This window comes from Hyla sarda, chromosome 8 (genome assembly GCF_029499605.1).
Source record: "Hyla sarda isolate aHylSar1 chromosome 8, aHylSar1.hap1, whole genome shotgun sequence".
Classification (NCBI taxonomy): domain Eukaryota; kingdom Metazoa; phylum Chordata; class Amphibia; order Anura; family Hylidae; genus Hyla; species Hyla sarda.
Window position 1 is genome coordinate 10,245,174 of NC_079196.1, and position 16,408 is coordinate 10,261,581.

General features: G+C 43.6%; 1 protein-coding gene across 1 annotated transcript in view; it reads left to right on the plus strand.

Moving 5' to 3' along the window:
• Window positions 1-9,090: 9,090 nt before the first annotated feature.
• Window positions 9,091-16,408, plus strand: part of ADCY5 (adenylate cyclase 5) — a 138,308-nt gene continuing 130,990 nt past the window's right edge. The window contains exons 1-3 of the mRNA XM_056536606.1: window positions 9,091-9,184; window positions 9,439-9,490; window positions 10,695-10,777. Of these exons, the coding sequence (XP_056392581.1) occupies window positions 9,091-9,184; window positions 9,439-9,490; window positions 10,695-10,777 (229 nt within the window). The remainder of the gene's footprint in view (window positions 9,185-9,438; window positions 9,491-10,694; window positions 10,778-16,408) is intronic.

Below are 16,408 nucleotides of genomic sequence, written 5' to 3' on the forward strand. Positions count from 1 at the left end.
CAATTATATGTCTGACACTATGGGCGCTATTATATGTCTGACACTATGAGCACTATTATATGTCTGACACTATGTGCACTATTATATATCTGACACTGTGCACTATTATATATCTGACACTGTGCACTATTATATGTCTGACACTGTGCACTATTATATATCTGACACTATGAGCACTATTATATATCTGACACTATGAGCACTATTATATATCTGACACTGTGCACTATTATATATCTGACACTGTGCACTATTATATATCTGACACTGTGCACTATTATATATCTGACACTGTGCACTATTATATATCTGACACTGTGCACTATTATATATCTGACACTGTGCACTATTATATGTCTGACACTATGTGCACTATTATATATCTGACACTATGAGCACTATTATATGTCTGACACTGTGCACTATTATATATCTGACACTATGTGCAGTATTATATGTCTGACACTATGAGCACTATTATCTATCTGACACTATTTGCAGTATTATATGTCTGACACTATGAGCACTATTATATATCTGACACTATGTGCACTATTATATGTCTGATACTATGAGCACTATTATATTTCTGACACTATGAGCACTATTATATGTCTGACACTATGTGCAGTATTATATGTCTAACACTATGAGCACTATTATATATCTGACACTATGTGCGGTATTATATGTCTGACACTATGAGCACTATTATATGTCTGACACTATGTGCGGTATTATATATCTGGCACTATGTGCACTATTATATGTCTGACACTATGAGCACTATTATATGTCTGACACTATGAGCACTATTATATGTCTGACACTATGAGCACTATTATATATCTGACACTGTGCACTATTATATATCTGACACTATGTGCACTATTATATATCTGACACTATGAGCACTATTATATATCTGACACTATGTGCACTATTATATATCTGACACTATGAGCGCTATTATATGTCTGACACTATGAGCACTATTATATATCTGACACTATGAGCACTATTATATATCTGACACTATGTGCGGTATTATATGTCTGACACTATGAGCACTATTATATGTCTGACACTATGTGCGGTATTATATATCTGGCACTATGTGCACTATTATATGTCTGACACTATGAGCACTATTATATGTCTGACACTATGTGCGGTATTATATATCTGGCACTATGTGCACTATTATATGTCTGACACTGAGCACTATTATATGTCTGACACTATGGGCACTATTATATATCTGACACTATGTGCGGTATTATATATCTGACACTATGTGCACTATTATATGTCTGACACTATGTGCACTATTATATATCTGACACTATGTGCACTATTATATATCTGACACTATGTGCACTATTATATGTCTGACACTATGTGCACTATTATATATCTGACACTATGTGCACTATTATATATCTGACACTATGAGCACTATTATATGTCTGACACTATGTGCACTATTATATATCTGACACTGCACTATTATATGTCTGACACTATGAGCACTATTATATATCTGACACTATGTGCAGTATTATATATCTGACACTATGAGCACTATTATATGTCTGACACTATGAGCACTATTATATGTCTGACACTATGTGCGGTATTATATGTCTGACACTATGTGCGGTATTATATATCTGGCACTATGTGCACTATTATATGTCTGACACTATGAGAACTATTATATGTCTGACACTATGTGCGGTATTATATATCTGGCACTATGTGCACTATTATATGTCTGACACTATGAGCACTATTATATATCTGACACTGTGCACTATTATATATCTGACACTATGAGCACTATTATATATCTGACACTATGTGCACTATTATATATCTGACACTATGTGCATTATTATATATCTGACACTATGTGCACTATTATATATCTGACACTATGTGCACTATTATATATCTGGCACTATGTGCACTATTATATGTCTGACACTATGAGCACTATTATATGTCTGACACTATGTGCGGTATTATATATCTGGCACTATGTGCACTATTATATGTCTGACACTATGAGCACTATTATATGTCTGACACTATGAGCACTATTATATGTCTGACACTATGGGCGCTATTATATGTCTGACACTATGAGCACTATTATATATCTGACACTATGAGCACTATTATATATCTGACACTATGAGCACTATTATATATCTGACACTATGTGCAGTATTATATGTCTGACACTATGAGCACTATTATATGGCTGACACTGAGCGCTATTATATATCTGACACTATGAGCACTATTATATATCTGACACTATGAGCACTATTATATATCTGACTCTATGAGCACTATTATATGTCTGACACTATGAGCACTATTATATGTCTGACACTATGAGCACTATTATATTTCTGACACTATGAGCACTATTATATGTCTGACACTATGAGCACTATTATATATCTGACACTATGAGCACTATTATATGTCTGACACTATGAGCACTATTATATTTCTGACACTATGAGCACTATTATATGTCTGACACTATGAGCACTATTATATATCTGACACTGAGCACTATTATATGTCTGACACTGTGCAGTATTATATGTCTGACACTATGAGCACTATTATATATCTGACACTATGTGCAGTATTATATGTCTGACACTATGAGCACTATTATATATCTGACACTGTGCGGTATTATATATCTGACACTATGTGCACTATTATATGTCTCACACTATGTGCGGTATTATATATCTGACACTGTGCACTATTATATATCTGACACTGTGTGGTATTATATATCTGACACTATGTGCACTATTATATATCTGACACTATGTGCGGTATTATATATCTGACACTATGTGCACTATTATATGTCTGATACTATGTGCACTATTATATATCTGACAATGTGCACTATTATATATCTGACACTGTGCGGTATTATATATCTGACACTATGTGCACTATTATATATCTGACACTATGTGCACTATTATATATCTGACACTATGTGCACTATTATATATCTGACACTGTGCGGTATTATATATCTGACACTATGGGCGCTATTATATATCTGACACTATGAGCACTATTATATGTCTGACACTATGTGCGGTATTATATATCTGACACTGTGCGGTATTATATGTCTGACACTATGTGCGGTATTATATATCTGACACTGTGCACTATTATATGTCTGACACTATGAGCACTATTATATGTCTGACACTATGTGCGGTATTATATATCTGACACTATGAGCACTATTATATGTCTGACACTATGAGCACTATTATATGTCTGACACTATGTGCGGTATTATATATCTGACACTGTGCGGTATTATATGTCTGACACTATGTGCGGTATTATATATCTGACACTGTGCACTATTATATGTCTGACACTATGAGCACTATTATATGTCTGACACTATGGGCGCTATTATATGTCTGACACTATGGGCGCTATTATATATCTGACACTATGAGCACTAATATATGTCTGACACTATGAGCACTATTATATATCTGACACTATGTGCACTATTATATGTCTGACACTATGTGCACTATTATATATCTGACACTATGAGCACTATTATATATCTGACACTATGAGCACTATTATATATCTGACACTATGAGCACTATTATATGTCTGACACTATGAGCACTATTATATGTCTGACACTATGGGCACTATTATATATCTGACACTATGAGCACTATTATATATCTGACACTATGAGCACTATTATATATCTGACACTATGTGCACTATTATATATCTGACACTATGAGCACTATTATATATCTGACACTATGAGCACTATTATATATCTTACACTATGTGCACTATTATATATCTGACACTATGAGCACTATTATATGTCTGACACTATGTGCACTATTATATGTCTGACACTATGTGCACTATTATATGTCTGACACTATGTGCACTATTATATATCTGACACTATGAGCACTATTATATATCTGACACTATGTGCACTATTATATGTCTGACACTATGAGCACTATTATATGTCTGACACTATGAGCACTATTATATGTCTGACACTATGAGCACTATTATATATCTGACACTATGAGCACTATTATATGTCTGACACTATGTGCACTATTATATGTCTGACACTATGTGCACTATTATATATCTGACACTATGAGCACTATTATATATCTGACACTATGTGCACTATTATATGTCTGACACTATGGGCACTATTATATATCTGACACTATGTGCACTATTATATGTCTGACACTATGGGCACTATTATATATCTGACACTATGAGCACTATTATATGTCTGACACTATGAGCACTATTATATATCTGACACTATGTGCACTATTATATTTCTGACACTATGTGCACTATTATATATCTGACACTATGTGCACTATTATATATCTGACACTATGTGCACTATTATATGTCTGACACTATGTGCACTATTATATATCTGACACTGTGCACTATTATATATCTGACACTATGAGCACTATTATATATCTGACACTATGTGCACTATTATATGTCTGACACTATGTGCACTATTATATATCTGACACTATGTGCACTATTATATATCTGACACTATGAGCACTATTATATATCTGACACTATGTGCACTATTATATATCTGACACTATGTGCACTATTATATATCTGACACTATGTGCACTATTATATATCTGACACTATGAGCACTATTATATATCTGACACTATGAGCACTATTATATATCTGACACTATGTGCACTATTATATATCTGACACTATGAGCACTATTATATGTCTGACACTATGTGCACTATTATATGTCTGACACTATGTGCACTATTATATGTCTGACACTATGAGCACTATTATATGTCTGACACTATGAGCACTATTATATGTCTGACACTATGAGCACTATTATATGTCTGACACTATGAGCACTATTATATATCTGACACTATGTGCACTATTATATATCTGACACTATGAGCACTATTATATGTGTGACACTATGTGCACTATTATATGTCTGACACTATGAGCACTATTATATATCTGACACTGTGCACTATTATATGTCTGACACTATGAGCACTATTATATATCTGACACTGTGCACTATTATATGTCTGACACTATGGGCGCTATTATATGTCTGACACTATGAGCACTATTATATATCTGACACTATGAGCACTATTATATATCTGACACTATGAGCACTATTATATATCTGACACTATGAGCGCTATTATATATCTGACACTATGTGCGCTATTATATATCTGACACTATGGGCACTATTATATGTCTGACACTATGAGCACTATTATATATCTGACACTATGGGCACTATTATATATCTGACACTATGGGCACTACAGTTAGTGTTATATTGAGGGAGTGGTTTAGAAGATGTAGAGAGAGTATTTGAGGGTGGGACTTAGGGAGGGCACTTGGGGGAGGGCACTATAGCTAGGAGCACCCCTGAGCTTTGCAGTTACTTCTAAACTGGTGCTGTGGTTACTAGTGCAGCACCTCCCCCATCCTGTGGTTACTAGTGCAGCACCTCCCCCATCCTGTGGTTACTAGTGCAGCACCTCCCCCATCCTGTGGTTACTAGTGCGGCAGCTCCCCCATCCTGTGGTTACTAGTGCAGCACCTCCCCCATCCTGTGGTTACTAGTGCGGCAGCTCCCCATCCTGTGGTTACTAGTGCAGCACCTCCCCATCCTGTGGTTACTAGTGCGGCAGCTCCCCATCCTGTGGTTACTAGTGCAGCACCTCCCCATCCTGTGGTTACTAGTGCAGCACCTCCCCCATCCTGTGGTTACTAGTGCGGCAGCTCCCCATCCTGTGGTTACTAGTGCAGCACCTCCCCCATCCTGTGGTTACTAGTGCAGCACCTCCCCCATCCTGTGGTTACTAGTGCGGCAGCTCCCCATCCTGTGGTTACTAGTGCAGCACCTCCCCATCCTGTGGTTACTAGTGCAGTACCTCCCCCATCCTGTGGTTACTAGTGCGGCACCTCCCCATCCTGTGGTTACTAGTGCAGCACCTCACCATCCTGTGGTTACTAGTGCGGCAGCTCCTCATCCTGTGGTTACTAGTGCAGCACTTCCCCATCCTGTGGTTACTAGTGCAGCACCTCCCCATCCTGTGGTTACTAGTGCGGAAGCTCCCCATCCTGTGGTTACTAGTGCAGCACCTCCCCCATCCTGTGGTTACTAGTGCAGCACTTCCCCATCCTGTGGTTACTAGTGCAGCACCTCCCCATGCTGTGGTTACTAGTGCAGCACCTCCCCCATCCTGTGTTTACTAGTGCGGCACCTCCCCCATCCTGTGGTTACTAGTGCGGCACCTCCTCCATCCTGTGGTTACTAGTGCGGCACCTCCCCCATCCTGTGGTTACTAGTGCGGAACCTCCCCATCCTGTGGTTACTAGTGCGGCACCTCCCCCATCCTGTGGTTACTAGTGTGGCACCTCCCCATCCTGTGGTTACTAGTGCGACACCTCCCCATCCTGTGGTTACTAGTGCAGCACCTCCCCCATCCTGTGGTTACTAGTGCAGCACCTCCTCATCCTGTGGTTACTAGTGCAGCACCTCCCCATCCTGTGGTTACTAGTGCGGCACCTCCCCATCCTATGGTTACTAGTGCGGCACCTCCCCATCCTATGGTTACTAGTGCGGCAGCTCCCCATCCTGTGGTTACTAGTGCGGCAGCTCCCCATCCTGTGGTTACTAGTGCAGCACCTCCCTCATCCTGTGGTTACTAGTTCAGCACCTCCCCATCCTGTGGTTACTAGTTCAGCACCTCCCCATCCTGTGGTTACTAGTGCAGCACTTCCCCATCCTGTGGTTACTAGTGCAGCACCTCCCCCATCCTGTGGTTACTAGTGCGGCACCTCCCTCATCCTGTGGTTACTAGTGCAGCACCTCCCCCATCCTGTGGTTACTAGTGCGGCACCTCCCCATCCTGTGGTTACTAGTGCAGCACTTCCCCATCCTGTGGTTACTAGTGCAGCACCTCCCCCATCCTGTGGTTACTAGTGCGGCACCTCCCCATCCTGTGGTTACTAGTGCGGCACCTCCCCATCCTGTGGTTACTAGTGCGGCACCTCCCTCATCCTGTGGTTACTAGTTCAGCACCTCCCCATCCTGTGGTTACTAGTGCAGCACCTCCCCATCCTGTGGTTACTAGTGCGGCACCTCCCCCATCCTGTGGTTACTAGTTCAGCACCTCCCAATCCTGTGGTTACTAGTTCAGCACCTCCCCATCCTGTGGTTACAAGTTCAGCACCTCCCCATCCTGTGGTTACTAGTGTGGCACCTCCCCCATCCTGTGGTTACTAGTGCGGCACCTCCCTCATCCTGTGGTTACTAGTTCAGCACCTCCCTCATCCTGTGGTTACTAGTTCAGCACCTCCCCATCCTGTGGTTACTAGTGCAGCACCTCCCCATCCTGTGGTTACTAGTGCAGCACCTCCCCATCCTGTGGTTACTAGTGCAGCACCTCCCCCATCCTGTGGTTACTAGTGCGGCACCTCCCCCATCCTGTGGTTACTAGTGCAGCACCTCCCCCATCCTGTGGTTACTAGTGCGGCACCTCCCTCATCCTGTGGTTACTAGTGCAGCACCTCCCCCATCCTGTGGTTACTAGTTCAGCACCTCCCAATCCTGTGGTTACTAGTTCAGCACCTCCCCATCCTGTGGTTACTAGTTCAGCACCTCCCCATCCTGTGGTTACTAGTGCAGGACCTCCCCATCCTGTGGTTACTAGTGCGGCACCTCCCCCATCCTGTGGTTACTAGTGTGGCACCTCCCCCATCCTGTGGTTACTAGTGCGGCACCTCCCTCATCCTGTGGTTACTAGTGCAGCACCTCCCCATCCTGTGGTTACTAGTGCAGCACTTCCCCATCCTGTGGTTACTAGTGCAGCACCTCCCCCATCCTGTGGTTACTAGTGCAGCACCTCCCCCATCCTGTGGTTACTAGTGTGGCAGCTCCCCATCCTGTGGTTACTAGTTCAGCACCTCCCCATCCTGTGGTTACTAGTGCAGCACTTCCCCATCCTGTGGTTACTAGTGCAGCACCTCCCCCATCCTGTGGTTACTAGTGCAGCACTTCCCCATCCTGTGGTTACTAGTGCAGCACCTCCCTCATCCTGTGGTTACTAGTGCGGCAGCTCCCCATCCTGTGGTTACTAGTGCGGCAGCTCCCCATCCTGTGGTTACTAGTGCGGCACCTCCCTCATCCTGTGGTTACTAGTGCGGCACCTCCCTCATCCTGTGGTTACTAGTGCGGCACCTCCCCATCCTGTGGTTACTAGTGCGGCACCTCCCCCATCCTGTGGTTACTAGTGCGGCACCTCCCCCATCCTGTGGTTACTAGTGCGGCACCTCCCCATCCTGTGGTTACTAGTGCGGCACCTCCCCATCCTGTGGTTACTAGTGCGGCACCTCCCTCATCCTGTGGTTACTAGTGCGGCACCTCCCCATCCTGTGGTTACTAGTGCGGCAGCTCCCCATCCTGTGGTTACTAGTGCAGCACCTCCTCATCCTGTGGTTACTAGTGCGGCAGCTCCCCATCCTGTGGTTACTAGTGCAGCACCTCCCTCATCCTGTGGTTACTAGTGCAGCACCTCCCCATCCTGTGGTTACTAGTGCGGCAGCTCCCCATCCTGTGGTTACTAGTGCAGCACCTCCCTCATCCTGTGGTTACTAGTGCAGCACCTCCCCATCCTGTGGTTACTAGTGCAGCACCTCCCCATCCTGTGGTCGTCCTGCACCCTCCAGTTTCCACCCTATTGTTCTCCTTTATTCTTTGATATTTTCAGGGGGAATCCTATGATGGGGAGGATTGTGGAGCTGCGGCTCCGGCCATCTGTACAGCGGATTACAGGCAAGAAATGTTCCTGATAATCTTCATATTTTCTCTATAACATCTGGGGGCGCTCGGGATTATCGCTCGTAATCTCTTCATTCTGCTTCCTCCGGTATTTACTGTAGAATATCCGTATGAATTATCGCGGCTCTGTCTGGCAGACGTTTCACGTGAGAAGTAAAGATGGCCGCAAACCATTAGGACCTCGACTCCACCTGGGGATTCCCAGTACATCGGTCCAATCCGTTACATTTTATGGTCGATTCCACACCGGAATTTTCCTTTATGATTGAAGTGTGATCTGGACTGGACATGGCTATAGCAGCAGAATAGAACCAGAATGTTTGTTTTTACTGACAGCAAGCAGAGATTTCCATCTGATGGCCCGGCCTGAAGCCCAGCAGGTATTGGAATGCAACAGGGCACTTGTACAGCTTCTCCTTGCTGTCTACTAATATTCTCTAATTCATCATCCTCATTAGATTCGATCAGAGATGGAGATCCAGATGAATACAAGGAGCTCAGGGCAGACATGTATGGGTTGGGGTTTAGATATATTAAAGGGGTACTCCGGTGGAAAACTTTTTTATTTTTTAAATGAACTGGTGCCAGAAAGTTAAACAGATTTGTAAATTACTTCTATTAAAACATTTTAATCCATTTAGTACTTTTTGGCAGCTGTATGCTACAGTGGAAATTCTTTATTTTTTGAATTTCTTTTTTGTTTTGTCCACAGTGCTCTCTGCTGACATCTCTGTCTGTGTCAGGAACTGTCCAGAGCAGCATAGGTTTGCTATGGGGATTTTCTCCTGCTCTGGACAGTTCCTGATACGGGCATCAGGTGTCAGCAGAGAGCACTGTGGACGAGACAAAAAAAATATAAAAAAAATAAAGAATTTCCTCTGTATTAAACAGCAGCTGATAAGTACTGAAAGGACTAAGATTTTTTATTGGAAGTAAAATACAAATCTGTTTACCTTTCTGGCACCAGTTCATTAATAAAAAAAAAAGGTTTCCACCGGAGTGCCCCTTTTAAGCTTGGATTGGGGGCAGATATAATGTACTGTTGGGTTAAGTAGAATTCAATAGTAAAAAAATAAAGCTTTTTTTTTGAAGCCATAAAACAGATGTTTTAGATCAGTTCTGTGGTTCTGAGGCAGAAGAGAACAAAGTGTGAACATAACCCAAGCACCTGTCCTCACAGGACTCAAATGGGACAGATTTGATGTAGATTTGCTGCAAAATGTAAAAATTAAAGGGGTTCAAATCAACTGGTACCAGAAAGTTATACAGATCTGTAAATTACTTCTATTTAAAAATCTTAATCCTTCCATTACTTATCATCTGCTGTATAGGAAGTTGAGTTGTTATTTTCTGTCTGACCACACTGCTCTCTGCTGCCACCTCTGTCCTTGTCAGGAACTGTCCAGAGTAGGAACAAATCCCCATACAAAACCTCTCCTGCTCTGGACAGTTCCTGAGACAGACAGAGGTGTCAGCAGAGAGCACTGTGGTCTGACTGAAAAGAACAACTCGACTTCAGCAGCTGATAAGTACCAGAGGGATTAAGATTTTAATATCGAAATAATATACAAATCTGTATAACTTTCTGGGACTAGTTTATTTGAAAAACATTTTCCCCCCACCGGAGTACCCCTTTAACTTTAGCAAGTGTTCAGCATTTCAGTCACTGTATGAACATACTCTAAACTGTTTTTTTGTTTGTTTGTTTTTCTAGCCAAAAAAAAACAAAAAACTCTCTTTGTGTCTCCTTGTCGCCCTTTTTATATCGAGAACCGTCGCTTAGTTCTGTAGACGGAGGTTTGTGTAGCAGTCGTCATCCTCCTGCTCTCCAGCTTTTTTCCGAAGTTCCAACTCTCAGGATGCCCAGTGGGACTAATGGCTGACCGGGCATGCTGGGAGTTATAGTTTTGCAAAAGCTGGAGAGCCCCAGTTTGGAGATGGCTGGTCTTGAGCAGTGGTCTCTAAAATGTGGACCTCCTGATGTTACAAAACTACAGCTCACAGCATGCCCGGACAGCCAATCAGATATTGCTAAACTACAACTCCCAGCATGCCCGGACAGCCAATCAGATATTGCTAAACTACAACTCCCAGCATGCCCGGACAGCCAATCAGATACTGTATTGCTAAACTACAACTCCAAGCATGCTCGGACAGCCAATCAGATACTGTATTGCTAAACTACAACTCCAAGCATGCTCGGACAGCCAATCAGATACTGTATTGCTAAACTACAACTCCAAGCATGCTCGGACAGCCAACCAGATGTTGCAAAACTACAACTCCCAGCATGCCCAGAAAGCTAACCAGATGTTGCAAAACTACAACTCCCAGCATGCCCAGACAGCTAATCAGATGTTGCAAAACTACAACTCCCAGCATGCCCAGACAGCCAACCAGATGTTGCAAAACTACAACTCCCAGCATGCCCAGACAGCTAATCAGATGTTGCAAAACTACAACTCCCAGCATGCCCACAAAGCCAACCAGATGTTGCAAAACTACAACTCCCAGCATGCCCAGATAGCCAACCAGTTATTGCAAAACTACAACTCCCAGCATGCCCAGAAAGCTAACCAGATGTTGCAAAACTACAACTCCCAGCATGCCCAGACAGCCAACCAGTTATTGCAAAACTACCACTCCCAGCATGCCCGGACAGCCAACGGCTGTCCGGGCATGCTGGGAGTTGTAGTTTTGCAACATCTGGAGGTCTATATTTTGGAGACTACTGGTCTAGAGTAACCCCCTGCAGGCGGTGCGGTACAGTGAGATGTCCGGAGGCTGCCCAGCCATGTAGTGTAATGGTGGCCCCTGTTGTAGGGGCCCAGATAACATATATCTGCGTCACACTGACATCTATTGCCACCATACATGAAGGTACAACAGCGAAACGTTCCATCCAAGGACGCTTAGAGGTCGTGACGGCACCTGGGGGCCCCCACCTGTGTTTAGTGTAGTAGATACGGCGGCAGCAGCTGCAATAAACCACCACAACATAAATAAAGGTGTCTCCGGGGGGCGGCGGATTGTGCTGCGCTGGCGGATCGGCACCGGGCACCTCAGGGACTCCCAGGGACACAGCGGCAGGTGCCGGGGTCCCTACACACATCCTCTAATGAGGAATCCTTGTCTTATGGGCCCCCGGGGGCCACAGGGTAATTGAATTTGGGGAAGGATTAATGAGCGGTTGATTCTCTGGAGAATGCACCTAGTGACCTGCGGGAGGCGCCGGCCTTATGGCAGCTCTTTATTCACATACAAAATGCGTAGATCACGCGGTCACCAGTGTGCACAGTGCGCCGATTTGTTTTTAAAACAGTTTCTGGAGTTGTAGTTTTGCAACAGCTGGAGGCACACTGTTTTGGGGAAACTGATCCATAAACATATGTTTCCACCTACTGCCATTCTATTCGTGAACCAGGCGGCTCAGGATGAGCCTTGCTCTGCGCTTTTACTGTGGAAAGCTTGCGCTATCCACGGATCATTACGATGCATTCTTTCTAACCCACTGGAGTCAATAGGACGCCGCGCCAAATTCCACCGCGAAATGGATTTGACAACGAAAGTCATACAAAGAAATAAATCTACGTCTAAAAACCTCGAGTTTGCACGCGGAATTTTGTCGCAGGTTCTCAAGTTTAACTTTGCTGCTTCCATTCACTGACAGGAAGAAGAGATCTTAAGAAAGTTGATTCACTTTTATTATATAATTGTTTATGTACCATTTGCAGAAACCCAGCTGTCCCTTTAAAGGGGTACTCCGGTGGAAAGGTTTTTTTATTAATTTTTTTTTTTTTTTAAATCAACTGAAGCCAGAAAGTTAAACAGATTTGTAAATTACTTCTATTAAAAAAAAAAAAAAAAAAATCTTAATCCTTCCAGTACTTATTAGCTGCTGAATTCTACAGGCGAAAATTATTTTCTTTTTGGAACACAGAGCTCTCTGCTGACATCATGACCACAGTGCTCTCTGCTGACATCATGAGCACAGTGCTCTCTGCTGACATCTCTGTCCATTTTAGGAACTGTCCAGAGCAGCATAGGTTTTCTATGGGGATTTTCTCCTACTCTGGACAGTTCACAGCGAGCACTGAGTTCGTGATGTCAGCAGAGAGCTCTGTGTTCCAAAGAGAAAATAATTTCCTCTGTAGTATTCAGTAACTAATAAGTACTGGAAGGATTAAGATTTTTTAATAGAAGTAATTTACAAATCTGTTTAACTTTCTGGCACCAGTTGATAAAAAAAAAAAAATAATAAAAATAAATTTTTCCACCGGAGTACCCCTTTAAATAGTAAAAGTACAAAGATGACGCTTCCCTAGGGGTACTCCATTGAAAAATAAAATGTTTTCAAACAAACTTGTGCCAGAAAGTTAAACAGATTTGTAAATTACTTCTATATAAAAATCTTAATCCTTCCAATACTTCTCAGCTGCTGTATTCTATAGAGGAAGTTGTGTAGTTCTTTCTACTCTGACTACAGTGCTCTCTGCTGCCACCTCTGTCCATGTCAGGAACTGTCCAGAGCAGGAGCAAATCCCCATAGCAAACCTCTCCTGCTCTGGACAGTTCCTGACACGGACAGAGGTGACAGCAGAGAGCACTGTGGTCAGACTGGAAAGAACTACCTAACTTCCTGTGGAACATACAGCAGCTGATAAGTACTGGAAGTGTTAAGTTTTTTTTAATAGAAGTAATTTACAAATCTGTTTAACTTTCTGCCATCAATTAATTTGAAAACATTTTTTCACAGGAGTATCCCTTTAAGGGGAAGCGTCATCTTTGTACTTAAAATTTAAAGGGCCAGGTCGGTTTTATGCAATTGGCAGAAGTAGTGAAAGGGTTAAGATTTTTTTATATAGAAGTAATGTAGAAAATGCAGCGAACTCCGCTGCTCCGTACTGGGTGACTGGTGACTGCAGCCGTCACGCCCCCTCCCATAGACATGAATGAAGGGGGCGTGGCCTGACGTCACAAACAGGAAAGCTACAAGCGTCTGTGATCTGGACACCGCAGCTGGCCCAGAGATCGTGGGGGTCTCCAGCAGCAGGACCCCCTGATCGGACATCTTATCCCCTTTCCCTTGGATAGAGGATAAGATGTTTTCCGGCAGAGTACCCCTTTAAGATTCTGTTCACAGGTGGCGGATTTATTGTGGGGTTTTCCCAATGATGGGGAAGTCAGAACCTGCAATAAATCTGCAACTGTTTTCAGAAATCGATTATTTTCTTTTAAACATTAACATGTTCTGCGACAGATTGGCGCCAAATTCTGCACGGATCGGTATCGGCAGCGCAATCTGGCGGAGGATTATTTGGCCCCAGGATCCAGTTGTTGCTGATGGTGTCACTTAGTGATGGTTCCTTGTATATGAGCCCAGATAAGCTGTGGCCCCGGCGGTCATTAGGGGTTCAGTAGGGGCCACAATAATAGGCTCCGCCCTCCTCTCCGTCCCTGTCCCGTCTCTCTGTCGTTTTTATTGCTGGAATCAGTCAGGACGCAGATAACCAAAAAAGGTCACAACCAGATCGGCGGAGCGCCCACCGGCCGGCAGAACTGTTCTACAGAGATGGAACGTGGAGCGAGTCACAACCGTGTTTACACACTGAAACGCGTCATACAGCAGTGAGCCCCCCCCCCCCCATCACACAGCCATACGCTGCGGACTAAGTGATAGTATTTTTGTTACAATGTGACCTGTGCGCACAAAGTATTATAGGGTCCCAGGGGTTAAATGGTTAAAGGTCGATGCAGCCTCCAAAATGTAACAACGACGACAACACATTCTGCTTCCATTAGTGTCAATTGTAACTGTTTCTGCTGTCAGTGAATAGAATCATTATACATCATGTCTTATCCTCCAGTCACCTCCAGAGCTGCACACACTATTCTGCTGTTACATCATGTCTTATCCTCCAGTCACCTCCAGAGCTGCACTCACTATTCTGCTGTTACATCATGTCTTATCCTCCAGTCACCCCCAGAGCTGCACTCACTATTCTGCTGTTACATCATGTCTTATCCTCCAGTCACCTCCAGAGCTGCACTCACTATTCTGCTGTTACATCATGTATTATCTATCATTCGCCCCCAGAGCTGCACTCACTATTCTGCTGTTACATCGTGTCTTATCTATCATTCACCCCCAGAGCTGCACTCACTATTCTGCTGTTACATCAGGTCTTATCCTCCAGTCACCTCCAGAGCTGCACTCACTATTCTGCTGTTACATCATGTCTTATCCTTCAGTCACCTCCAGAGCTGCACTCACTATTCTGCTGTTACATCATGTCTTATCCTCCAGTCACCCCCAGAGCTGCACTCACTATTCTGCTGTTACATCATGTCTTATCCTCCAGTCACCTCCAGAGCTGCACTCACTATTCTGCTGTTACATCATGTATTATCTATCATTCGCCCCCAGAGCTGCACTCACTATTCTGCTGTTACATCGTGTCTTATCTATCATTCACCCCCAGAGCTGCACTCACTATTCTGCTGTTACATCAGGTCTTATCCTCCAGTCACCTCCAGAGCTGCACTCACTATTCTGCTGTTACATCATGTCTTATCCTCCAGTCACCTCCAGAGCTGCACTCACTATTCTGCTTTTACATCATGTCTTATCCTCCAGAGCTGCACTCACTATTCTGCTGTTACATCATGTCTTATCCTCCAGTCACCTCCAGAGCTGCACTTACTATTCTGCTGTTACATCATGTCTTATCCTCCAGAGCTGCACTCACTATTCTGCTGTTACATCATGTCTTATCCTCCAGAGCTGCACTCACTATTCTGCCGAGAGCTTATATTATTTGAGGCTTCTCAGATAAAGAGATGTTATCGAGTGCGTCACGTAAGACGCTGGCTGACATCGTAGGCGCCTGCGGCAGACAAGGTGTTAATTGAAAATGAGATGCAGCGATGTTTGCAGGGAATAATTTATAATGTGCGATGTGCGCGGCCCACGGATCAAAGCCTCGCACTCGGAGCGCAACGTGGAATTTTTAACCCCTTTAAGCTCAGAGCAAATTTTTCTTTCAGCGATTTAGAGCCACATGAACAACAAAGGCCGGAGGGTAAAAATAGACGCGAAATTCACGACGATTTTCCATGAGACCGGAGTGACGGACAGGTCTGCTACAGAGGAGAAAACCCATTTAGGGTAAAAGAAGCAGAAATGGAAAATGATATGTGACGGCGAGATGCGAATCGCACGGAGAGCGGGGGCGACCGCGCCAAATCTCTGGGGAGACCCCCCGTCCTATGGAAGGTCTCAAATACATCCGTCAGCCATAACATTACAACCAGTGACAGATGAGGTGAACCTGGATGAGCTGGGACAATGGCGCCGGGCGGGGGGGGGGGATATATTAGGACAGTGTTTTCCAAACCGCGTGCCTCCAGCTGTTGCAAAACTACAAC